The 25,322-nt window shown below is 37.2% G+C and overlaps 1 protein-coding gene across 4 annotated transcripts in view; it reads left to right on the top strand.

Annotated features, from left to right (window-relative positions):
- The window catches only part of ANTXR2 (ANTXR cell adhesion molecule 2), a 157,126-nt gene that overhangs the window by 35,718 nt on the left and 96,086 nt on the right, over positions 1–25,322 (top strand). For 3 of the 4 annotated variants that reach the window (XM_032632299.1, XM_032632300.1, XM_032632298.1), the window contains exons 10-11: positions 245–314; positions 16,118–16,196. In XM_032632299.1, coding sequence (XP_032488190.1) covers positions 245–314; positions 16,118–16,196 — 149 coding nt within the window. Of the gene's footprint in view, positions 1–244; positions 315–16,117; positions 16,197–22,000; positions 22,037–25,322 lie in introns of all 4 variants that reach the window. The other variant, XM_032632297.1, reaches the window with a different exon arrangement.

Genomic DNA, 25,322 nt, shown 5'->3' with positions numbered 1-25,322 from the left:
AACTTAATCTATATCAAAAAATCATAATTTATGATTTACCAGTATTATATATCAATGAGGCATATAATCTATTCCTGTTTTTCATTCTCCTCTTTCTTTAGATGAGTATCTTTTTGTTTTTTTCATGCTAATGTATCTAATGTCTCACACTTGAACTCTGATTCCTGTGTCTCTTCATATCTTTAATGAAACTGTGTGAGATACATAAAACCCTTTATTGATTAAATGACATTTTATTTTATAGGTGTAATGCCAGTGAGTGTGGAAAGTAATTCTATGCTTTGTCCTGCACCTACCCTGAATGAAGTTGGACAGTAAGTACTTTATGAAAAACATTTAAAAACTTTTTAGCTACAAATTATAAGGAAATGGTGACAAAATATACATTGGTTGTTTTATTTTATCTTTTCTTGATATACAGATTAAACATGAAATAGTAAATCCTAGACAAATCACTCTGGTTAGTACTTTAACTATACATATTCTTAGTAGGTTGAAAAGGGTAAAGTCTGTTTTATCTTGTTTCTTAAATATTGATTAAAAGGCTCTATAAATATTTATCTGGATAGACTTGAGAAATATTGTTAGAGCCTTTAAATAATAAAGCCATAGCCATTATTTTGAACTTTAGAGTATTGAATTTACACACACACACATACACATACACACAAGAGTTTCAAAGTGGGATTTTGACTAATGACTGTAGTGTTTAAATATTAAGATTGAAGAGCAAAAGGAACATGGCTCAATAAGGCACAACTTAGACTAGGAAATATTTGTGCATTAATTTGTGTCCCAGTCCTGTTAAGGAGTATATTTTCATGTTCTTTGGTGTGGCAATAAACCATCATAGCTGGATAAAATAAGGGATATTTAGTTTGGAAGAAGGGCTTTTATTTTAATCACCTATATACAGATAACTTCACCATCAACTTAATATTTCCATGTGTGATTTTTTTCCCCCTGCCCTCTCTATTATGCAGGAAGTGATTGCAAATAGTTCAAATGTTCTCTTGTCCAACAGTAGTAAATGCAATATGCTTAGGATAATGGTTAGGATACAGTTTTCAAGAATCACTATATACTGATCTCAAACCTTCCTCTGGATCAGAGGAAACTAATATACATAAGGCGCCAATCCAAAGTCCGGATTAGTGTTCAGAAAGTGAAGATTATATTTTCCTTTGTGGAACCTAAGAAAATCATTTTAGTAGTTTGAAGTTCACTTGAGCACTTAACTTTTGTGGATGCTTAAATATTCAAGATATCTGTTGGACATCACTTCTGGTCATCCAAGTAAATTGGAGCAGTATCAGCTTTCTGTTTGAAATTGATTGAAAAGAGCTGCATAATATAACTTATAAAAGCAAGACTATCAGAATCTGTTTTCTTTCTATAAAAAAGTATTCATTTTCTGAGTCATATAATAATCTGGTATTGGTAACATGCTTATGGCCAAATTAGACTGGCCTTGGAATTTAAGGCCCATCCATTTTGCGTGGAGCCATCTGTACCACAAGGGCACAGTGGGACTCAATGGCTTTCTGAGTAATAGTCTTGTATTAGCAAAGATAGATCTGTTGACTTAAAAGTTTGGTCTTATTTTATTGAATCTATAAGTCCATATTGATTCTCCTGATTGTTCTCCCCAGTCTGCTTTCAGAGCTGTCTTCTCTCTCTTAGTCACTGGCAGCTCCAACCTTTTTGTTGTTCAGGTAAAAAACCTTTGACTCATTATTGATCTCTTTTATGCAGCCCATAAGCAAATCTCAGCTCTGATTTCAAAACATGTTCAGAATCCAGTCCTTCCCCACCACCTCCACTGATACCACCCTAGACCAAGCTACTGTCATTTCTTGCTTAGGTTATTAGCCTCTCAACCCATCTTTCTTCTTCTGTCCTTGGCAAACGTGATCCTGTTAAAACAGATCTGTTTATGTCAGCCCTCCACTTAAAATCCTTGATAATGTGTTCCTCATTACATTCAGAGTGCAAATCTACTCACTGCAATGTTCTATAAGGTTCTACAAGATCTGGCCCTCACTGCATCTCCAACTTCATCCTCTTTTTGCCCCTTCTGTTATGGTCACACTGGCCTCTTTGTTGTTCTTTAACCACCTGAGCTTATTCCAGTGGCTTGAAAGGCTCCTTCCTTCTTGTCTCACTCTCTCAACTTCAAGTTTTGTTCAACATATCACCTTCTCAGTAAGCCCTTGCCAGTCACCCTATTTAATCATACAATCTTCCCCCTCCCTTGAGTTTAACAGTCTCTATTCTCTTTTCATGGTTCACTTTTTCTCCAAAGTATTTAGTTTGTTATTGTGTCTCCCTCCTGCTGGGATGAATTTGGTTTATTTTGTTTCTTTCTATATCTCTAGCACTGACACAATGCCTGACAGATAGTAGATTCACTAAATGTTTGTTGCATGAAAGAATGAATACATTTTTCTCAAACATTTTGATTTACTATTTATATAAAGAGCTAAAAGAGTGCATTTGATTACTGAGTATATCAGGTAGGAGAAAGATGATCAGAATTCTGTTTGGGGGATCATACCATTTAAGAGAGCAGGAAATTATCTTGACCTTTTCATAGTAATGACTAGTTAAGGAAGACAGCTTACTTTCTTCTCCAAAGTAGTTATAAAATGCAATATACCTGTTCTATCCAACACTGAATTTGTTTTCTCTAGAATTTGCCTTGGGGCACAGTCTCCTTTTTAAGACACTGCCATAGATACTGCTGGTATTCTTTAGTGATGTGTAGATTGGCTAAATACTCAGAAGATGTGATTTCTAAAAATCATATAAGACATAATAAATATCAAGCACGAGAAAAAATCATTTGTTTGCTTTTTGACATTAATATTTCACCTACAAGCAAGCTGAGAATGTTTTGGAAAGCAATCTGTCTAAAATAATTACTTTTGCTTCTTTTTTGTCTATCAAGTACATGACACCACTGAGGCAAAATATGTGAAGATTTTATTTATTAATGTATCGGACATTTGGCGACATCATTATTTGTTCTACTAAGTATGTTGCAAGTAATTTGGACCTTTCCTTTGCCTTGAATTTCCTTCAGATACTTTTGTAGGCGATGAGCTCTCTTATGAGATTGGATTAAAATCAACACAACTGAAACAGTTTAGCCTTATAAGGTGACTGTGCTTAATATGTTTGTCTAATTAGCTTTTGGCTAAGGATTCAAAACCATTAAGTAGCTAGTTAGCCTATGTTTCAAATAAACACATCTTGCCCAACAATGGATGAAAGTTTTTCCTGTGTGAGGGTGACAGATGTGGTGATGGTTCCCCCTGTCCTCTCACTTAAATAATGAACAGCATGCTGGTGAAGTAACCCTAGACAGACAGCCTCAAAGCCAGATGCACAGTCTCAGAGCTGGAGCCATGGACATGTGTCTCGTCTCATTAGTGTGCTCTATGAGTTCCTTTCTCATCTTTGTGTTACTTCCTGAATTACATTTTCTTTGAGGATTATTCCTTTAAAAATCCAGGGCTCGTGAATTTTGGTTTGAAAGAGGCTTAACATGAAGATGTTTTACTTGGAGATGGGAACTAAAAATGTAGCAGAGTAGCTAGGACATAGGTTTGCATTTGGAAATTGATGTCGTGGAGTAAACAAAAGTTAAAGCTATCTGGGCAAATCTTATCCAGGTTTATCATTGCTTAGCATCGTTGGAATGGGTCTTTGGAGTCCTTTCTTTGAGAGACATCTCTATGTATTAAATTTCTTTATCTGGTATGGAATTTTAGACTAAAATGAACATATTTTTAGTTTTTAAACAGAAAGAATGTAAAGGTGAGATTGTTCTTTCTGAGATTGTTCTTTCCTATTTTTTTTTCATTGGACACAATTTAATTTAAAAATGTCATATGGTTAAACAAATTGTCTTACCTAGAAAAATCTGTAGATTGTTTGGGAGTTAATTTCTGCCAGTGGTTCATTTGATCCAAAATGTCTTAAGTTTGAGTAGGAAGGACTCTGTGAAGCTCTGCAGATCCTACCCTTTTGAGGGCAGTGGCCTCCTTGTGTAATGTGCAGGCGTCACCCGTTCTTGCAAAATGGGCTTATTCTCTGACCCTTGTTTAGGAAGACATCAACAATAGCACAGCTGCTCTGCAATAGTTGAGATCTCAAACCTGTAATTTGGCAAGAAGAACAGAGCAAATTGGGTAAATATACATAAACACATTGTGAAGAAAGAAAAACAGAACAGAATGAACCAGAGCCTGATCCTACAGCTTGTTTGATAGATTTAAGGAGGCATATGGTATAGTTAAATGTGCTTTCAAAAACATTGGCCAGAATCTTCTGGCAAATATGAAATAAATATCTAAATCAGATGAAACTGATAGTATTAGTTCCCTTAAAAGGCAGTGTGGAAAGACAGTTGACAGAGGGTTTAAGTAAGAAGTGGTGGGACATCAGTGTATATGGAAATTTTTAAGCATCTGATACTGAAGGATCACTGAGATGCATGTGTGGCAGACTTGGGGTTAGAGCCTGACTTGGTAATGGAATCTTATTTTCCTCAATGTTGTGATTTTTTAAAATGTAATTCATCTTGCCTGGAATAAATTAATTCCATTTCCCTTTCTTGGTTTGACAAATTCTGCCTTTAGCACAGCTTCTCACATGAACAGTTAAAAGAAATATATATATACCTATATATGTATGGTTATGTGAATTTATTTTATCAATTTGTTTTTTTTGAGAGGGAGACATGACAAAATATTTTTTTTATTAGAAGAATTCTTTAAAAAACCAGAAAACTGAGGTGATGAATTGGTTGTCAACAGATGACTTGGTGGATGAGGCTGCTTTGGCTGCACTGATCTCCCACTTCCTCCCTTGTTCAGGGTCCATGTCAAAGCAGCGCCATAGCTGCAGGAACCCCATCTGGGCTCGTGGTTGGACTGAGGACCTGAACTGTGTGACCTTTGAGCTCAGCCACCTTGGTTCGGTACTTACAAATAACAAGCTGGCTCTGGGCAAAGCCATGGCCTGAGATGAGCTTCTTGTAGTGAGGGGACCAGAGGATGGAGCACACTTGAAAGCATCCACAGCACTCAGGCCCCATAGTAGACATTCTAGATGTGACTGTGTCAATCACTGGGTCTCCTTCTAGTTGCCAGGACCTTGGTCTGTCAGGGACACCAAGCTACAGCCTTGATAGCCCCTTGACAATGGGTGAATGTCTTCAGGGGAACCCAGCCACCCACTCCAGGAGCACTAGACCACATGATGACCAAATATTGTCCATCTGTATACCTACACAATCCCCAATTCCATTATCTTAGTAGCAGGTAATGCAACCATAACTTTATTCTTTCTTCTCTTCCTTATGAGGAATGAGACTGGATTTATTTATTTTTTAAATCATGGATACCAGGACATTTGTTATATCTTTATTTTGAATATAAACATTAGAATCTTGGTGAGATTGGTTAAGGCTGAGGAGCCTCTCAGTTTTTATATTTCTCTGTACCCCTCCCCCAATGGTGGAACATTTATGTATTTGTTCACACAGTGTATTGCTTTCTGATTATACCTATAAATGTGATAAGTTCACCTAATCTGCATTGCATCTCCATCCTAAATATTATATTCAGTTCTAGAAATTGTCTCTTAAGAGGAACAATAGTTAATTCAAGTACATCTAGGGTGGCCAGCAAAATCTTGCCAAGTGTGAAAATACTGAATTAAAATACTGAAAAAGACACGATTCAGGTGTGACACATCGGCTCTCCAAATGTCAGGTCTGTCATGTGAAAGATAGATTTGACTTATTCTTTATTGCTCCAAGAACAAGAGAAAGAAAGAGTGGAAGGTAAAAGGAGGCACATTTCAGCTCAATATAAGAACGATTTTTGTAAAAATTGGAATCATTTAGTGAGTGTTTTGGTAACTAAAGGTGTTCAGAGAGGGATAGCTATGTGATGATATGGAAGATATTCCTTAAATATGTATTTAAATCCTATTATATATCTGCTTTTAAATTTTATATTATTAAAGTTTTTACTATTACTAAAATATTTGACTTTTTTGGATGAAAGGCACTAAAAATTGAGTGATCATTTTGAAGCATCTTTTTAGTATTTAAAAAGATACACAATGCAGTTAAAATGGGGTTATTTTCAGTATAATACTGAAAATATTTACAATAAAAGTGTAGGTGTGATGTCCAGTACAATTCTGATATAACTTTTTTTTTCTTCTGAAATCTAGCAGTCTTCCTGACTGCAGTGCTTGTTTTAGTTATATACATATATTATCTCAAAAAGAAATTATTTTATTCAATTATTTTATCCTTTTACCCCTTTGAAGAAAATATCCTTAAACAAAATATTAATTTATGTATATATATTCATAACTAGAACTAGAGCCTTTATTCACAAATATGAAACCTTATTTTCACCTCATAATTTATTATGCATAAAGCTAACTTTTAAAAAGCTCTGCAGAGTATTAAATAGTAGCACTTGATTTCAAAATATCTTAAGTCACCATAATTTTAATAGCTTTTTGAGTAGTTGCCAGTTTAATTTTCAGTATGTGCAAATTGGAGGTAAATTATTTATTACTTCCAGCAAATGTCTTTCACAATTTTATTTAATTTTTTCATCTTTTTAAATGGATCATAAAATGGCAGTCTTTTATTGGACATCCATTAAAGTCAGCAGCAAATAAATACTTTGCAAATAGGTTGCTATGATTGAAATGTCAACCATATTTTACGCAGTATGAAATTTCCTCAGATCAGAGTAGCCCTAACGTATGGCAATGAGCTGTTCTCCTGTTCTGGAATTGTCTTACATCTTTAAACATTAAATTAAAGCACTGTGACCGTTAGGACTTTGAATTTTATTTACTTAGTTATATATCAGAATACTATTTAATAATTTCTCATGTGGAATGAATTTAGTACCCTTGAATTTAGTTTTATCACTTTTTTTTTTTTTTTTTCCGTACGCGGGCCTCTCACTGTTGTGGCCTCTCACTGTTGTGGCCTCTCCCGTTGCGGAGCAACAGGCTCCGGACGCGCAGGCTTAGCGGCCATGACTCATGGGCCCAACCGCTCCGCGGCACGTGGGATCTTCCCGGACCGGGGCATGAACCCGTGTCCCCTGCATCGACAGGCGGACTCTCAACCACTGCGCCACCAGGGAAGCCCTAGTTTTATCACTATTAATTGAGGACCAATTGACATTAAAATGCACTTCAAGCAGTCTTTTTGTTAAGTTGTTCAGGTTTCTTCTATCCTTCTACTTAAATGTTCTGAGGATGGAGCAAAGAGCCGTTGAACATATTTGTAAGCAATTCTAAACAATGTAGAACCAACTTATAGAAAAGGGAGTTGAAGGAGTCCTCAGTTCTGAGCCTCGCCTTCCCTGACCACCCAGAATTATCTGCACTGTGGGCCAGTCTTGTCTCAGAAGAAGGTCTTTCCTTGTCTTTCACGACTTCATAGTCTCACCTCCGGGACTGTTTCTTCTCCAGTGTTACCTCCGGCTCCTCTTCTTACAGTTCCTAGTCAGTTTTCACCATGGCTGGATTCCTGACCCATAAACTCACCTTCTCTAAGCCTTCCTTTTCTTGCTATGAGTTCCAAATCTCCAGACAAGATCTTTCCCTTAGCTTGAAACCAACCAAATGTCCACTATCCAAATGTCAGCTCATTAACTTGGATTTCCCTTAGGCAAATTAAACCTGAAGTTCCCAAATTAAACTCATGTACTTCTGTTCAAACCTGTTCCTTTCATGTTTCCTGTGCAAAATTACCCACCTTCCTGTGCAAAACACAAACTTTGAAGCCATCTTTAACTACTCCTTCTTCCTCACCTCCTACATCCTATGAATGTCCAAGTCCTTTTTAATCTAACTGCTTAATACCTCTCAATTTTCATTTCAGATTACCCTCATTGACACTATTTGGTTCAGTTCTACTTTGGTCCTTATTTGAAATTCACTGAGAAATTCTTTAAAATTTTTTTTTAATTGAGGTAACATTGGTTTATAACATTATATAAGCTTCATGTATACAAATATTAAGTTTTGACTTCTGTATACACTACAGTATGCTCACCACCAAAAGTCTAGTTTCCATCTGTCAGCATACAGTTGACCCCCTTTACCCATTTTGCCCTCCAGCTCTTCCCCTCTGGTAGCCATCAATTTGTTCTCTGTATCTAGGTGCTTGTTTTTGTTTTGTTTTGTTTCTTTGTTTTTATATTCCACATATGAATGAAATCATACATATTTGTCTTTCTCCATCTGACTTATTTCACTTAGTACCCTCAAGGTCCATCCATGTTGTCACAAATGTCAAGATTCCATTTTTTTATGGTTGAGTAGTATTCCATTGTACATATATACTACGTCTTCTTTAGCCATTCATCCATCAGTGGGCACTTACGTTGCTGCTTCCATATCTTGGCAATTGTAAATAATGCTGCAGTGAACATCAGGGTGCATATATCTTTTTGAATTGGTGTTTTTGTATTCTTCAGATAACTACCCAGAAGTGGAATAACTGGATCATATGGTAGTTCCATTCTTAATTTTTAGGGGAACCTCCATCCTGTTTTTCATAGTAGGTGCACCAATTTCCATTCCTACCAACAGTGAAATACACTATGACATTGTTAACTGGTCTTCTACTGTAGAAATTTACTCTTCCAATCCCTGCTCTATGATGCAACAAGTGATATTTGTAAAACACAATTCTGACCATATTTCTGCCTGGCTTAAAAACTCATAAGACTAATTCTAAATATCTAAATATGGCATCCTGGGTTCTTCATTATCCTTCTCCTACTCTCCTTTTTGGCCTCAAGCCATATATTCTCACTCTCACGTTCTGTGTTGATGCCATATTGAATGGCTTTTATTCCTTGACTGTTCTGTGCCTTTCTTATCTTCCAGTTTGTCAAATAGTGCTCCATCTTCCTGGATCCCTTTTTAATCTCTTTTCCTAACTAATTCTTCATCATCCTTTAGGATTCATCATAGAGGTGACTTCCTGCAGGAAATCTTTGTTGATGCCCCCGTGCAAGGCTCAGTCGGTTGTAACTCCCACATGGTCCTCTAGTACCTTTGCGCTTATACCTATTTTAGTTAATATCACATTCTATTGTAATTGTTCATGTGGCTTCCTTTCAATTACATTGTAATGCTGTGTTTCATTTGTTATTGCAGCCCTATTACCAAGCACAGCCTAGGTTGGCCTATTGTAGGCAATTTATAAATACTGGAGTAATAGACTGATTGAGTGATTGATTGAACTTACTGGCCAACATTCAGAAACCAATTTGGAGTACAGTTTTTTTTTTGTGTGTGTGTGTGTGTGTGTGTGTGTGTGTTACGCGGGCCTCTCACTGTTGTGGCCTCTCCTGTTGCGGAGCACAGGCTCCAGACATGCAGGCCCAGAGGCCATGGCTCACGGGCCCAGCCGCTCCGCGGCATGTGGCATCCTCCCGGACCGGGACACGAACCCGTGTCCCCTGCATCGGCAGGCGGACTCTCAACCACTGCACCACCAGGGAAGCCCTGGAGTACAGTTTTAAGTGTTAGGTTCAAGCACACAGCTCAACATAGTTGCAGTGTTGGGTTTTATCAAGATAACATTTTGTAACAGGAAGGAAATAGCTTTGAAAATTTTCTTTACGTGAACTTGCATGACATTATATGTTATACTAGGCATTTTTGGAACAATTTAGCTCTCTCTATTTTTATATGGAAGTAAGTAGAAGAGAAATTCTTCAAAGTAAACAAAAAAGTATTAGGCAATTATTTCTTTGCTGCAATACATTCTTCTATATTATCTGTGCTGTTTTTTAACTTGGATCTAAAATGTTTATATAAAAGTATCTTGATAGCTGAATAATTTTTTAGACAAATAGTCAGATGTTACAGTAATTTATAGAGTACCCGCTGTGTTCCAGGCACTGTGTTGGACATTTTATGTACATTATTTTATCAAGCTCTCCTCCCCAAAGCAACTCTGAAATAGGTACAGTTATCCCCCTTTTACACATTGAAGAATGCAAGCTTGAGAGGGTAGTGACTAGGGTTCAAACTTATAACTCCTGATTCCCCAACATGTGGGCTGAATCTATTATCCCCTTTTTCAATTTTATTTTATTCTTGGGACAGATAAACTCTTTACTCACCTCTCCTGTATGGAATTATGTGAAAACAATGTGGCTTTAATACATTTTTGCCCATAATAAAGTTTCTGTAACTGAGAGTATGAGTTCTACTGTCCTAAATATACTAACCAGCAATAAAAGTTATATAGCAATCAAAATGAGAAATCCATAGATACTAGCGCAAGTTACATAAAATATGACAAAACATGACATACGTATATTGGAGTCTTGGGGCAAAGAAAGGTCAAGGTATTGAGTCTGGGTTAGAGGGTGAGATGGGTTTTGTCAATCTGTTTGCCAGCAATGGAGTAGCAGAGCTTTGGACAAAAGTATCAGCTCATAACAGTGCCAGTATCATACCAATAATTTCAAAATTTTTTCTAAAGAAACAACAAAATTTAAAAGCAGAAATAACTTTTAGAGTGTGTTTTCATGTTTGCAACACTTCTGAAAAAATTTCCCAGCAAATATATATACATATAAAAATATACACATATGTTCACAAATAAATATCATATAGTAAATGCCATTATAACTATGAGAAATATGTGAATATAGTAAGAAATTGGAAGAGTGACACTGGAGAAGTGAGACAAAGCTCTCGCCAGTGAGTGAAATTTAGATGTAAGACCCTAAAGCACTTACTGAGGATTAAGGTGGTATGCAGTAGAAGTGGAAGCACTTTGACTACAGAGCCAGAGAAGTCCAATATTTGGGTAAGTTACCTTTTTAAGCTTCAGGTCCTTTATTTGGAAAATGGAGATAATGTACAGCCTCCCTCAGTGGGTTGTTGTGAGAATTAAGTGAGAAGATGTGTTAATGTGTTTAGCTCATAGTAAGGAATCGGGGCTTCCCTGGTGGCGCAGTGGTTGGGAGTCCGCCTGCCGATGCAGAGGACACGGGTTCGTGCCCCGGTCCAGGAGGATCCCACATGCCGCGGAGCGGCTGGGCCCGTGAGCCATGGCCGCTGGGCCTGCGTGTCCGGAGCCTGTAACTCCGCTGTGGGAGAGGCCACAGCAGTGAGAGGCCCGCGTACCACAATAAAAACCAAAACCAAAACCAAAACATAGTAAGGAATCGATAAACACTGTTATTATGAGTACTGTTGTTTCTGGTAGTGGTTTGATCGTGCTACTACTGCTCTCAGGAAGGTGAATATTATATTGTTTCAACTGAATCCATGTGTCAAAAGAATCATCCGGTGGCTTTCCATGTCTGTGGAGACTAACTCAGTTTGATCAGACACCAGCTACATTATACTAGACTGAGATTTTAAGAATAATGTGCAAATTGGTTTGGTTGCCTACAAGACCTCATCAGCATGCTATGGGAAACTATAGAAAAGAGTGAATTTTGTTATAAAATACATCTTCTGTTCTTATTCCATTTGGATAAGCATTAAATGTTTCCTTCATTAATTAGAGAACTGGTTCATTTCTGGTGAGTTCTACGTGCCAGATTATAAACAACTTTGGTCAATGTCTACTGATCCCTTTAAAGTTGAATCAATAAGATTACCTGCAACAATCATACATTATTATGAACCCAGTAATCTTCCCCCACAAACCAAAACCATGCTTTCTGTGTCATATGCTTTCTGGTACATGCTTTAAAGTAGGGGAATTAGGATCTAGGAAACATTATTTTTGGATTGAACTATACTTAATCTTCCAAAAAAACAAAGCAAAACAAGGCACTGAGTTCTGCAGAAAAAGCAAGTAGGTTTAAGTTTTCTTTCTTAAATAAGCCACTTGGCATTCTGTGTTGGAATAGTTCAGAAGTTTAGTTAAGTTGATATAAGTACCCCAAGTTCTTGTTCTTTTCTGGATTTAGCTAAACTTTTTTTTTTTTTAACAAAATGTTTTAAAGGGAATATTTTACAAGGAATATTTTTAATAGGAGTAATCCTGAATTTTGAAGAAGAGTTCAGCTAGAAGTTTGCTAGTCCTGTCTTTCCTGGGGGCTTTAGCCCTGTAGGAATCCAAACTAAATATCACATTGAGGGAAAAAAAACACATTAAGAACTTTCATTTCTTCAAGCCTGTGTGGTATGATGGAAAGAATTCAAAATTTGTGAGAATCCTAGCTTTACCACTTTGGGCAAGGTAATTAACATTTTGGGGCCTATGTACCCCAGCTGTAAAACTGTGAAACTACTTACTTTAAGAGTTCTTTTAAGAATTAAATGAGATAATATCCATAAAGTGTCCAGGATAGCATCTGGCCCATGGTAGGGACTGAATAATATTTCTCATCTCCTCTCCCTAGCATCATTACTGAAAATCTTACCAGTGGCTTGAGATTGCTTCCGTTTTATCCTAACTCTCAATAGCTAATAATATTTGGCACACAACTCAAGGCATAGAGAAGAAATCGTCTAAATTTAGAGTAATTAAGGCAAAGTTTCTGGCTTTTAATTCTTGGAATTTAGAATATTTTGTGTGCATCGGAGCATGGTGTTCTATAGAAGGTAGATTAACAAAATGTTGCCTACTGCTTCCACATTAATGAATGGATACCTTTGTTTTGTTGGTATACTGATTATTCTGTGGTAATATACTTCATAAACTCTTTTGGAAAAGAGCTGTTTCCTCAATACTTTAAAAACTCCTTGTCATCATCTTTTTCTCTTTGATATCTTCTTAGAGCTATGAAAAAAAAATTACCTACTGATCCCAAATGATAAATTATTAGAATCTGAATTAATGAAATTGTTTTTAATTGTATTATTAGTTGAAATCATATTTTCAGAATGAGAGCTATATTTCTTAGCAATGGACAAAAATTATTCTCCTTTTTTTCTACCTTTGTCAGGATATTTTAAAATCCTGAACATTTACAACAAATGCCTACAAATATGTAAATTACGTTCCTTTTTTCTTTTCATTTAGTTTACTCTGTCTTTCATGATCACTTTCTTTATATTTTATCTTTCAATGGTTTGTTATTTCCATATTTTTAAAAATTTTATTTTATTGAAATATAGTTGATTTACAATATTGTGTTAGTTTCTGGTGTACAGCAAAGTGATTCAATTATACATATATACATTCCTTTTCATATTCTTTTCCATTATGGTTTATCACAGGATATTGAATATAGTTCCCTGTGCTATACATTAAGACCTTATTGTTTATCTATTTTATATATAATAGTGTGCATCTTGTAATAACTTTTTAAAAAATATCTTTATTGGAGTATAATTGCTTTACAATGTTGTGTTAGTTTCTGCTGTACAACAGAGTGAATCAGCTATATGTATACACATATCCCCATACTCCTGCCCTCTTGAGCCTCCCTCCCACCCTCCCTATCCCACCCCTTTAGGTCATCACAAAGCATTGAGATGATCTCCCTGTGCTGTGTAGCAGCTTCCCACTAACCATGCATTTTACATTTGGTAGTGTATATATGTCAATGCTACTCTTTCACTTTGTTCCAGCTTCCCCTTCCCCTCTCTGTGACCTCAAGTCCATTCTCTACATCGGTGTTTTTATTCCTGCCTTGCCACTAGGTTCATCAGTACCATTTTTTTTTTTAGATTCCATATATATGTGTTAGCATACGGCATTTGTGTTACAGACTCTAGGTCCATCCGCCTCACTACAAATAACTCAATTTTGTTTCTTTTTATGGCTGAGTAATATTCCATTGTATATATGTGCCACATCTTCTTTATCCATTCATCTGTTGACGGACACATAGGTTGCTTCCATGTCCTGGCTATTGTAAATAGAGCTGCAATGAACATTTTGGTACCTGACTCTTTGAGTTATGGTTTTCTCAGGGTATATGCCTAGTAGTGGGATGCTGGGTCGTATGGTAGTTCTATTTTTAGTTTTTTAAGGAACCTCCGTACTGTTCTTCATAGTGGCTGTATCAATTTACATTCCCACCAACAGTGCAAGAGCTTCCCTTTTCTTCACGCCCTCTCCAGCATTTATTGTTTGTAGATTTTTTGATGATGGCCATTCTGACTGGTGTGAGGTGATACCTCATTGTGGTTTTGATTTTCATTTCTCTAATGATTAGTGATGTTGAGCATCCTTTCATAAGTTTGTGGGCAATCTGTATATCTTCTTTGAAGAAATGTCTGTTTAGGTCTTCTGCCCATTTTTGGATTGGGTTCTTTGTTTCTTTGGTATTGATTTGCATGAGCTACTTGTATATTTTGGAGATTAATTCTTTGTCAGTTGCTTCATTTGCAAATATTTTCTCCCATTCTGAAGGTTGTCTTTTCATCTTGTTTATGGTTTTCTTTGTTGTGCAAAAGATTTTAAGTTTCATTAGTTCCCATTTGTTTATTTTTTATTTTATTTCCATTTCTCTAGGAGGTGGATCAAAAAGGATCCTGCTTTGATTTGTCTCATACAGTGTTCTGCCTGTGTTTTCCTCTAAGAGTTTTATAGTGTCTGGCCTTACATTTAGGTCTTTAATTCCATTTTGAGCTTATTTTTGTGTATGGTGTTAGGGAGTGTTCTAATTTCATTCTTTTACATGTAGTTGTCCAGTTTTCCCAGCACTACTTATTGAAGAGGCTGTCTTTTCTCCAACGTATATCCTTGCCTCCTTTGTCAAAGATAAGGTGACCATATGTGCATGGGTTTATCTCTGGGCTTTCTATCCTGTTCCATTGATCTGTATTTCTGTTTTTGTGCCAGTACCATACTGTCTTGATTACCGTAGCTTTGTAGTATAGTCTGAAGTCTGGAGCTTTGTAGTATAGTCTGGAGTCTGGAAGCCTGATTCCTCCAGCTCCGTTTTTCTTTCTCAAGGTTGCTTCGGCTATTCAGGGTATTTTGTGTTTCCATACACATTGGAAAATTTTTTGTTCTAGTTCTGTGAAAAATGCCATTGGTAATTTGATAGGGATTGCACTGAATCTGTAGATTGCTTTGGGTAGTATAGTCATTTTCACAATGTTGATTCTTCTCATCCAAGAACATGGTATATCTGTCCATCTGTTTGTATCATCTTTGATTTCTTTCATCAGTGTCATAATTTTCTGTATACAGGTCTTTTGCCTTCTTAGGTAGATTTATTCCTAGGTATTTTATTCTTTTTGTTGCAGTGGCAAATCTGTTTCCTTAATTTGTCTTTCTGATTTTTCATCATTAATGTATAGGAATCCAAGAGATTTCTGTGCATTAACTTTGTATTCTGTTATTTTACCAAATTCATTTAGTAGTTCTAGTAGCTTTCTGGTGGCCTCTTTAGGATTCTCTATGTATAGTATCATGTCATCTCCAAACAGTGACAGTTTTAATCCTTTTCCAATTTGTATTCCTTTTATTTCTTTTTCTTCTCTGATTGCCATGGCTAAAACTTCCAAAACTATGTTGAATAATACTGGTAAGAGTGGGCACCCTTGTCTTGTTCCTGATCTTAGAGGAAATGCTTTCCGTTTTTCTCCATTGAGAATGATGTTGGCTGTGGGGTTGTCATATATGCCTTTTATTATGTTGAGGTAACTTCCCTCTATGCCCAGTTTCTGTCTATTTCCATTTTTATATTCTTAAACAATGATCTTGTGATAATGGTAATGTCTAGAGACAGGGAAAAGCTAAGTCAGTTGGAAGTATTTTCCCCATTTTAGGTTTTTGTGAACCTGAAACAATCTTAGCATTTTTCTGGATTAAGGAATTATTTAATTTAATGTTTTTCCTAAAAATGTATTACTTTAAACTAGAACAATGACAACAACAGGAATTTCTTCATGTTTCTATTGACATTAATGCTTCTTTTAGGAACAATTTGATCACTTAAGGAATTTGCCTCTGGCTACTAGAACTAAGAAAGAAAAACGCTAAGATAACCGATCAAATGATTTGACTTTTAAAGTAGACTCTCTGGCTATTCTGAATTATTTAAGGAAAGAAAAATTTTCCACAAAACTCCAGTTTTTAATTACTCTTAATTATTGTTTCTGCATTTTCTTTCAGAACTCTTGATGTTTCAGTGAGCTTTAATGGAGGAAATTCTGTCATCTCGGGCTCACTAACAGTCACAGCCACAGAATGTGTAAGTCCCTGTTCACATAAAGCTACTTTTTTAAAAATAACTCTCTCCAGAAATAATTTATGGACCTTCAATATTGTTGCATCCTACAGTAAAGAAAGTACAAATAGTAACACTGGAGACCATTACAAGAAAATATTTGTATAGAAGTTATTGTAGGTTGTTTTGTTTTTTCCTTTAGTCTCCTTTAAAGGGATTTTAAAGAGTATACATTATATTTTGATATTTATAAAATTGAAGTCATATTTAAATATTAGAATAAGGTAGGAAAATGATTTCCAAATGAAGCATTTTTTTCTTAAAACATTAACTATGTAAAGGAAATAATGTCTTTCTGTTAATGAAGGTTGCATTATAATACCTAAGACATTTATCATGTTTTTTAAATTATTAGTGCATCTTAATGAGTGAGCTTATTATTTTGTCCCTTTTAATGTTGATGCTTTCTCAAGAGTAAGGAACTTGATTTTGAGAACTTTATAATATCTTGGTTTGAAACTACACTGAAACTATAATTTAGTTAACATGGTTGATTTGCACTACCTAAGATGCAATCTTTGGATATATAAATTCCATTGATAAGAGAGTGTTTTCCTTATAGTTAATTTTTTTGGTTTATCTTGACATTAGATTGTTGAACATGAAAACACAAAGCACTAAAAGGAACTGATCACACGGCTGATATTCTTATGAGTGCATTTTCTTTGTTAAAAATATATAAATCAATGCAAAAAAAAAAAATTCCTCCCCTTCAAAAGACCAAAATCCCAAACCTATACATTTTTTCACATCTCATGATTTTTTTTAACATCTTTATTGGAGTATAAAGGCTTTACAATGGTATGTTAGTTTCTGCTATATAACAAAGTGAACCAGCTATACATATACATATATCCCCATATCTCCTCCCTCTTGCATCTCCCTCCCACCCTCCCTATCCCACTTCTCTAGGTGGACACAAAGTACTGAGCTGATCTCCCTGTGCTATGCAGCTGCTATCCTCTAGCTATATATTTTACATTTGGTAGTGTATATATGACCATGCCACCCTGTCACTTCATCCCAGCTTACCCTTTCCCACCCCATGTCCTCAAGTCCATTCTCTACCTCTGAGTCTTTATTCCTGTCCTGCCCCTAGGTTTGTCAGAACCAATTTTTTTTTTTTAGATCCCATATATATGTGTTAGCATACAGTACTTATTTTCCTCTTTCTGACTTACTTCACTCTGTATGACAGTCTCTAGATCCATCCACCTCACTACAAATAACTCAAATTCATTTCTTTTTATGGCTGAGTAATATTCCATTGTATATATGTGCCATATCTTCTTTATCCATTCATCTGTCAATGGACACTTAGGTTGCTTCCATGTCCTGGCTATTGTAAATAGTGCTGCAATGAACATTGTGGTACATGACTCTTTTTGAATTATGGTTTTCTCAGGGTATATGCCCAGTAGTGAGATTGCTGGATCATATGGTAGTTCTATTTTTAGTTTTTTAAGGAACCTCCATATTGTTCTCCATAATGACTGTATCAATTTACATTCCCACCAACAATGCAAGCGGGTTCCCATTTCTCCACACCCTCTCCAGCATTTATTGTTTGTATAGTTTTTGATGTTGGCCATTCTGACCAGTGTGAGGTAATACCTCATTGTAGATTTGATTTGCATTTCTCTAATCATTAGTGATGTTAAGCATCATTTCATGGGTTTGTTGGCAATCTTTGGAGAAATGTCGATTTAGATCTTCCACCCATTGTTGGATTGGGTTGTTTCCTTTTTTTGATATTGAGCTGCATGAGCTGCTTGTATATTTTGGAGATTAATCCTTTGTCAGTTGCTTCATTTGCAAATATTTTCTCCCATTCTGAAGGTTGTCTTTTCATCTTGTTTATGGTTTCCTTGGCTGTGCAAAAGATTTTAAGTTTCATTAGTTCCCATTTGTTTATTTTTGTTTTTATTTCCATTTCTCTAGGAGATGGGTCAAAAAGGACCTTGCTGTCATTTATCTCATAGACTGTTCTGCCTGTGTTTCCCTCTAAGAGCTTTATAGTGCCTGGCCTTACATTTAGGTCTTTAATCCGTTTGGAGTTTATTTTTGTGTATGGTGTTAGAGAGTGTTCTAATTTCATTCTTTTACGTGTAGCTGTCCAGTTTTCCCAGCGCCACTTATTGAAGAGGCTGTCTTTTCTCCATTGTATATTCTTGCCTCCTTTGTCAAAGATAAGGTGACCATATATGCATGGGTTTATCTCTGGGCTTTCTATCCTGTTCCATTGATCTGTATTTCTGTTTTTGTGCCAGTACCGTAGTGTCTTGATGACTGTAGCTTTATAGTATAGTCTGAAGTCAGGGAGCCTGAATCCTCCAGTTCCATTTTTTGTTCTCAAGACTGCGTTGGCTATTCGGGGTCTTTTGTGTTTCCATACAAATTGTGAAAATTTTTGTTGTAGTCCTGTGAAAAACGCCATTGGTAGTTTAATGGGGATTGTATTGAATCTGTAGATTGCTTTGGGTAGTATACTCATTTTCACATTATTTATTCTTCCAATCCAAGAACATGGTATATCACTCCATCTGTTTGTATCATCTTTAATTTCTTTCATCAGTGTCTTATAGTTTGCTGCATACAGGTCGTTTGTCTTAGGTAGATTTATTCCTAGGTATTTTATTCTTTTGGTTGCAGTGGTAAATGGGAGTGTTTCTTTAATTTCTCTTTCAGATTTTTCATCATTAGTGTATAGGAATGCAGGAGATTTCTGTGCATCAATTTTGTATCCTGCTCCTTTACCAAATTCATTGATTAGCTCTAGTAAGTTCTGGTAGCATCTTTAGGATTCTCTATGTATAGTGTCATGTCATCTGCAAACAATGACAGTTTTACTTTCTTTTTATGATTTGGATTCCTTTTATTTCTTTTCTTATCTGACTGCTGTGGCAAAAGCTTCCAAAACTATGTTGAATAATAGTTGTGAGAGTTGGCAACCTTCTCTAGTTCCTGGTCTTAGTGGAAAAGGTTTCAGTTTTTAACCATTGAGAATGATGCTGGCTGTGGGCTTGTCATATATGGCCTTTATTATGTTGAGGTAAGTTCCCTCTATGTCTACTTTTTGGAGGGTTTTTAATCATAAATGGATGTTGAGTTTTGTTGAAAGCTTTTTTGCATCTATTGAGATGATCATATCGTTTTTCTCCTTCAATTTGTTAATATGGTGTATCACATTGATTGATTTGCATATATTGAAGAATCCTTGCATTCCTGGGATAAACCCCACTTGATCATGGTGAATGATCCTTTTAATGTGCTGTTGGATTCTGTTTGCTAGTGTTTTGTTGAGGAGTTTTGCATCTGTGTTCATCAGTGATACTGGTCTGTAGTTTTCTTTCTTTGTGTCATCTTTGGTTTTGGTATCAGGGTGATGGTGGCCTCGTAGAATGAGTTTGGGAGTGTTCTGCCATCTGCTATATTTTGGAAGAGTTTGAGAAGGATAGGTGTTAGCTGTTCTCTAAATGTTTAATAGAATTCGCTGTGAACTCATCTGGTCCTGGGCTTTTGTTTGTTGGAAGATTTTCAATAACAGTCTCAATTTCAGTGCTTGTGATTGGTCTGTTTATATTTTCTATTTCTTCCTGATTCAGTCTTGGAAGGTTGTGCTTTTCTAAGAATTTGTCCATTTCTTCCAGTTTGTCCATTTTATTGGCATGTAGTTGGTTGTAGTAATCTCTCATGATCCTTTGTATTTCTGCAGTGTCAGTTGTTACATCTCCTTCATTTCTAATTCTATTGATTTGAGTCTTCTCTGTTTTTTTCTTGATGAGTCTGGCTAATGGTTTATCAATTTTGTTTTTCTTCCTAAAAAAACAGCTTTTAGTTTTATTGATCTTTACTATCTTTTCTGTCATTTCTTTTTCATTTATTTCTGCTCTGATCTTTATGATGTCTTTCCTTCTGCTATCTTTGGGGCTTTTTTGTTCTTCTTTCTCTAATTGCTTTAAGTGTAAGGTTAGTTTGTTTATTTGAGTTGTTTCTTGTTTCTTGAGGTAAGATTGTATTGGTATAAACTTTCCCTTTAGAACGCTTTTGCTGCATCCCATAGGTTTTGGGTCATCTTGTTTTCATTGTCATTTGTTTCTAGGTATTTTTTGATCCCCTCTTTGACTTCTTCAGTGATCTCTTGGATATTTGGTAGTGTATTGTTTAGGCTCCATGTGTTTGTATTTTTTATAGTTTTTTACCTGTAATTGATATCTTGTCTCATAGCGTTGTGATCGGAAAACATACTTGATATGATTTCAACTTTCTTAAATTTACCAAGGCTTGATTTGTGACCCAAGATATGATCTATACTGGAGAATATTCCATAAGTACTTGAGAAGAAAGTGTAATTTGCTGTTTTCAAATGAAATGTCATATAAATATCAATTAAATCTATCTGTTCTACTGTGTCATTTAAAGCTTGTGTTTTCGTATTAATTTTCAGTATGGATGATCTGTCCATCAGTGTAGGTGAGGTGATAAAGTCCCCCACTATTACTGTGTTACTGTTGATTTCCTCTTTTATATGTGTTAGCATTTGCCTTATGTATTGAGGTGCTCCTATGTTGAGTGCATATAGATTTATAATTGTTATATCTTCTTCTTGGATTTATCATTATGTAGTGTCCTTCTTTGTCTCTTCTAATAGTCTTTATTTTAAAGTCTATTTTTTCTGATATGAGAATTGCTACTCCAGCTTTCTTTTGATTTCAATTTGCATGGAATATCTTTTTCCATCCCCTCACTTTCAGTCTGTATGTGTCCCTAGGTCTGAAATGGGTCTCTTTTAAACAGCATATATATGGGTCTTGTTTTTGTATCCATTCAGCCAGTCTTTGTCTTTTGGTTGGAGCAGTTAATCCATTTACATTTAAGGTAGTTATCGATATGTATGTTCCTATTACCATTTTCTTAATTGTTCTGTGTTTGTTATTGTAAGTCTTTTCCTCCTCTTGTGTTTCCTGCCTAGAGAAGTTCCTTTAGCATTTGTTGTAAAGCTGGTTTGGTGGTGCTGAATTCTCTTAGCTTTTGCTTGTCTGTAAAGCTTTTAATTTCTCCATCAAATCTGAATGAGATCCTTGCTGGGTAGAGTAATCTTGATTGTAGGTTTTCCCTTTCATCACTTTAAATATGTCCTGCCACTCTCTTCTGGCTTGCAGAGTTTCTGCTGAAAGATCAGCTGTTAACCTTATGGGGATTCCCTATATGTTATTTGTTGCTTTTCCCTTGCTGCTTTTAATATTTTTTCTTTGTATTTAATGTCTAATAGTTTTATTAATACGTGTCTTGGTGTGTTTTTCCTTGGATTTACCCTGTATGGGACTCTCTGCACTTCCTGGGCTTGATTGAATATTTCCTTTCCCATATTAGGGAAGTTTTCAACTATAATCTCCTAATATTTTCTCAGTCCCTCTTTTTTCTCTTCTTCTTCTGGGATCCCTGTAATTCGAATGCTGGTGAGTTAAATGTTGTCCCAGTGGTCTCTGAGACTGTCCTCAATTCTTTTCATTCTTTTTCTTTATTTTGCTCTACTGTAATTATTTTCACTATTTTATCTTCCAGGTCACTTATCTGTTCTTCTGCCTCAGTTATTCTGCTAATGGTTCCTTCTAGAGAATTTTTAATTTCATTTTTTGTGTTGTTCATCCTTGTTTGTTTGCTCCTTAGTTCTTCTAGCTCCTTGGGAAATGTTTCTTGTATTTTCTCCATTCTATTTCCAAGATTTTGGATCATCTTTACTATCATTGCTCTGAATTCTTTTTCAGGTAGACTGCCTATTTCCTCTTCATTTGTTTGGTCTGGTGAGTTTTTACCTGCTCCTCCATTTGCTGTGTATTTATATGTCTTCTCATTTTGCTTAACTTACTGTGTTTGGGGTCTCCTTTTCGCAGGCTGCAGATTCATAGTTCCTGTTGTTTATGTTGTCTGCCTCCCGTGGCTACGGGTGGTTCAGTGGGTTGTGTAGGCTTCCTGGTGGAGGGGACTGGTGCCTGTGTTCTGGTGGATGAGGCTGGATCTTGTCTTTCTGGTGGGCAGGACCATGTCTGGTGGTGTGTTTTGGGGTGTCTGTGTCCTTAGTATGATTTTAGGCAGCCTCTCTGCTAATGGGTGTGGTTGTGTTCCTGTCTTTCTAATTGTTTGTCATGCAGTGTCCAGCATTGTAGCTTGCCAGTTGTTGAGTGGAGCTGGGTCTTAGTGTGGACATGGAGATATCTGGGAGAGCTTTTGCTGTTTGGTATTTTGTGGGGCCAGGAGGTCTCTAGGGGACCAATGCTCTGAACTTGGCTCTGTCACCTCAGAGCTCAGGCCTGACACCTGACCAGAGCACCAAGATCCTGTTAGCCACACGGTTCAGAAGAAAAGGTAGAAAAACAAAGAAAGAGGGCTTCCCTGGTGGCACAATGGTTGGGAGTCCACCTGCCAATGCAGGGGACATGGGTTTGTGCCCCAGTCCAGGAAGATCCCACATGCCGCGGAGCGGCTGGGCCCATGAGCCATGGCCGCTGAGCCTGTGCTCCGCAGCAGGAGAGGTCACAGCAGTGAGAGTCCCACGTACTGCAAAAAAAAAAAAAAAAAAAAAAAAAAAAAAATTATTAAAAGTAAAAATAAAAAATAATTAAAAAAGAAAGAAGAGAGCAAGTAAACGAAAAAACAATTTCACCAATGATAACAAGCACTAATAACTATTCTAAAAAATAAACAAAAAAAAACCCCTCAAAAAACGGACAGACAGAACCCTAAGATAAATGACAAAAGCAAATCTATACAGACAAAATCACAAAGAAGCATACATATACATACTCACAAAAAAAGGAAAAATATATATATATTAAAAAAAAGAGAGAGAGAGCAACCAAATCAATAAACAAATCTTCCAGTGATAATAATGTCTAAATAAAAAACTAAGATAAAGGTAACACCAGAAACAAATTAGATACAGAAGGCAAACCCCAAGTCTACTGTTGCTCCCAAAGTCCACCTCCTCAATTTGGGATGATTCGTTGTCTATTCAGGTATTCCACAGGTGCAGGGTACATCTCGTTGATTGTGGAGAGTTAATCCGCTGCCCCTGAGGCTGCTGGGAGAGATTTCCCTTTCTCTTCTTTGTTCTCACAGCTCCTGGGGTTCAGCTCTGGATTTGGACCCGCTTCTGCATGTAGGTCACCTGAGGTCATCTGTTCTTTGCTCAGACAGGACGGGGTTAAAGTAGCAGCTGATTCTGGGGCTCTGGCTCACTCAGGCTGGGGGGAGGGAAGGGTACGGATGCGGGGCGAGCCTGCGGTGGCAGAGGCCAGCGTGACATTGCACCAGCCTGAGGCACACTGTGTGTTCTTCCGGGGAAGTTGTCCCTGGATCACAGGACCCTGGCAGTGGCGGGCTGCACAGGCTCCTGGGAGGGGAGGTGTGGATAGTGAGCTGTGCTCGCACACAGGCTTCTTGGTGGCTGCAGCAGCAGTCTTAGCGTTTCATGCCCATCTCTGGCATCCATGCTGATAGCTGTGGCTCGTATTCTTCTCTGGAGCTTGTTTAGCTGGTGCTCTGAATCCTCTCTCCTCGCGCACCCGAAAACAATGGTCTCTTGCCTCTTAGGCAGGTCCAGATTTTTTCTGGACTACGTCGTTGCTAGCTGTGGCGCACTAGCCCCCTTCAGGCAGTGTTCACGCAGCCAACCCCAGTCCTCTCCCTGGGATCTGACCTCTGAAGCCAGAGCCTCAGCTCCCAGCCCCCACCCATCCCGGCGGCTGAGCAGACAAGCCTCTAGAGCTGGTGAGTGCTGGTCAGTACTGATCCTCTGTGCAGGAATCTCACTGCTTTGCCCTCTGCACCCCTTTTGCTGCGCTCTCCTCTGTGGCTCCAAAGCTTCCCCCGTGCCACCTCCCGTCTCTGCCAGTGAAGGGGCTTCCTAGTGTGTGGAAACTTCCTCCTTCACAGCTCCCTCCCAGAGGGGCAGATTCCATCCCTATTCTTTTTCTCTGTTTTTCCTTTTTTCTTTTGCCCTACCCAGGTACGTGGGGAGTTTCTTGCCTTTTGGGAGGTCTGAGGTCTTCTGCCAGCATCCAGTAGGTGTTCTATAGGAGTTGTTCCACATGTAGATGTATTTCTGATGTATTTGTGGGGAGGAAGGTGATCTCCACGTCTTACTCCTCTACCATCTTGAAGGCGCCACCTCCATCTCATGATTTTATGGTTTTATATTTTGATATTTTAATTTGAGAGACATCCTTCCTCCAGCAAACAAAACAAAGCAACGCAATATTATCTGTAGAGAGATAGTTTGTTTCTTGTTGTAAGAAAACATTGCAGGGAAAACAAGCATCGATATGGACTCTTGGATCACTATTGAATTCCCTGGATAACTCTTTAACAACAGCTGTTTTTATTTTGAAAATAGCTAGTTGTTTTTTGCCCCTTTTTATCTTCAATTCATGTTGCAATTTATAGGTTTTGTGGATGTTGTAATGTGTAGGTTTCCTGGTCCCTCAGGATGTGGTTGAGATTACAGACATTTGTGGTATATGATATCTCAGTGTTTTGCTCACTGAAATGGGGTTCTTTTTCCATCCTCCTTCCTATTCTGTACCTCCAGCTGTCTTTTTTCACCTCTCTTTCACAGAAGCAGGAAAACAAATCTTTGTCTGCATCCTATAACCATGCACAGTTTCTGTGTGCAGGGATGCTGAAGCTTAATGACTCATTTGGAATGTACAGGTTGTTTGCTTCTTGGAAAGAGGAAGTCTTTCTAGGTCTTGCTAGTTCTAAGGGGAGCGTAACGTGACTCGAGGTGGTTTTAAGAGTAAGGTGATTTCAGAAAAAGGAACATCAGTTGTGTCAGAGATGGAGAGAAAATTTGGCGGCACGTTGTTATATTAAATAAGGCATCTGAATATTTTCCCTTGAGAAGAGATTTAAGCAAAGCCCTGAGGAAGGTGAGGGAGTGAGCCCTGAAGACCATGCAAGGGAAGAGTGTTCTTGCGGAGGGAGCAGCTCGAACAGAGCCTAAGATGGGAGTGTATGTGGCTGGTTTAAAGAGGAGCAAGGCAGCCAGTGTGCAGAGTGGAGGTAGCTGGGGAAGGAGGCCTGAGATGA

The sequence above is a fragment of the Phocoena sinus genome, chromosome 5, assembly GCF_008692025.1.
Source record: "Phocoena sinus isolate mPhoSin1 chromosome 5, mPhoSin1.pri, whole genome shotgun sequence".
NCBI lineage: Eukaryota > Metazoa > Chordata > Mammalia > Artiodactyla > Phocoenidae > Phocoena > Phocoena sinus.
The sequence above is the reverse complement of the archived record's forward strand: the minus strand, read 5'-3'. Positions and strand labels throughout refer to the sequence as shown.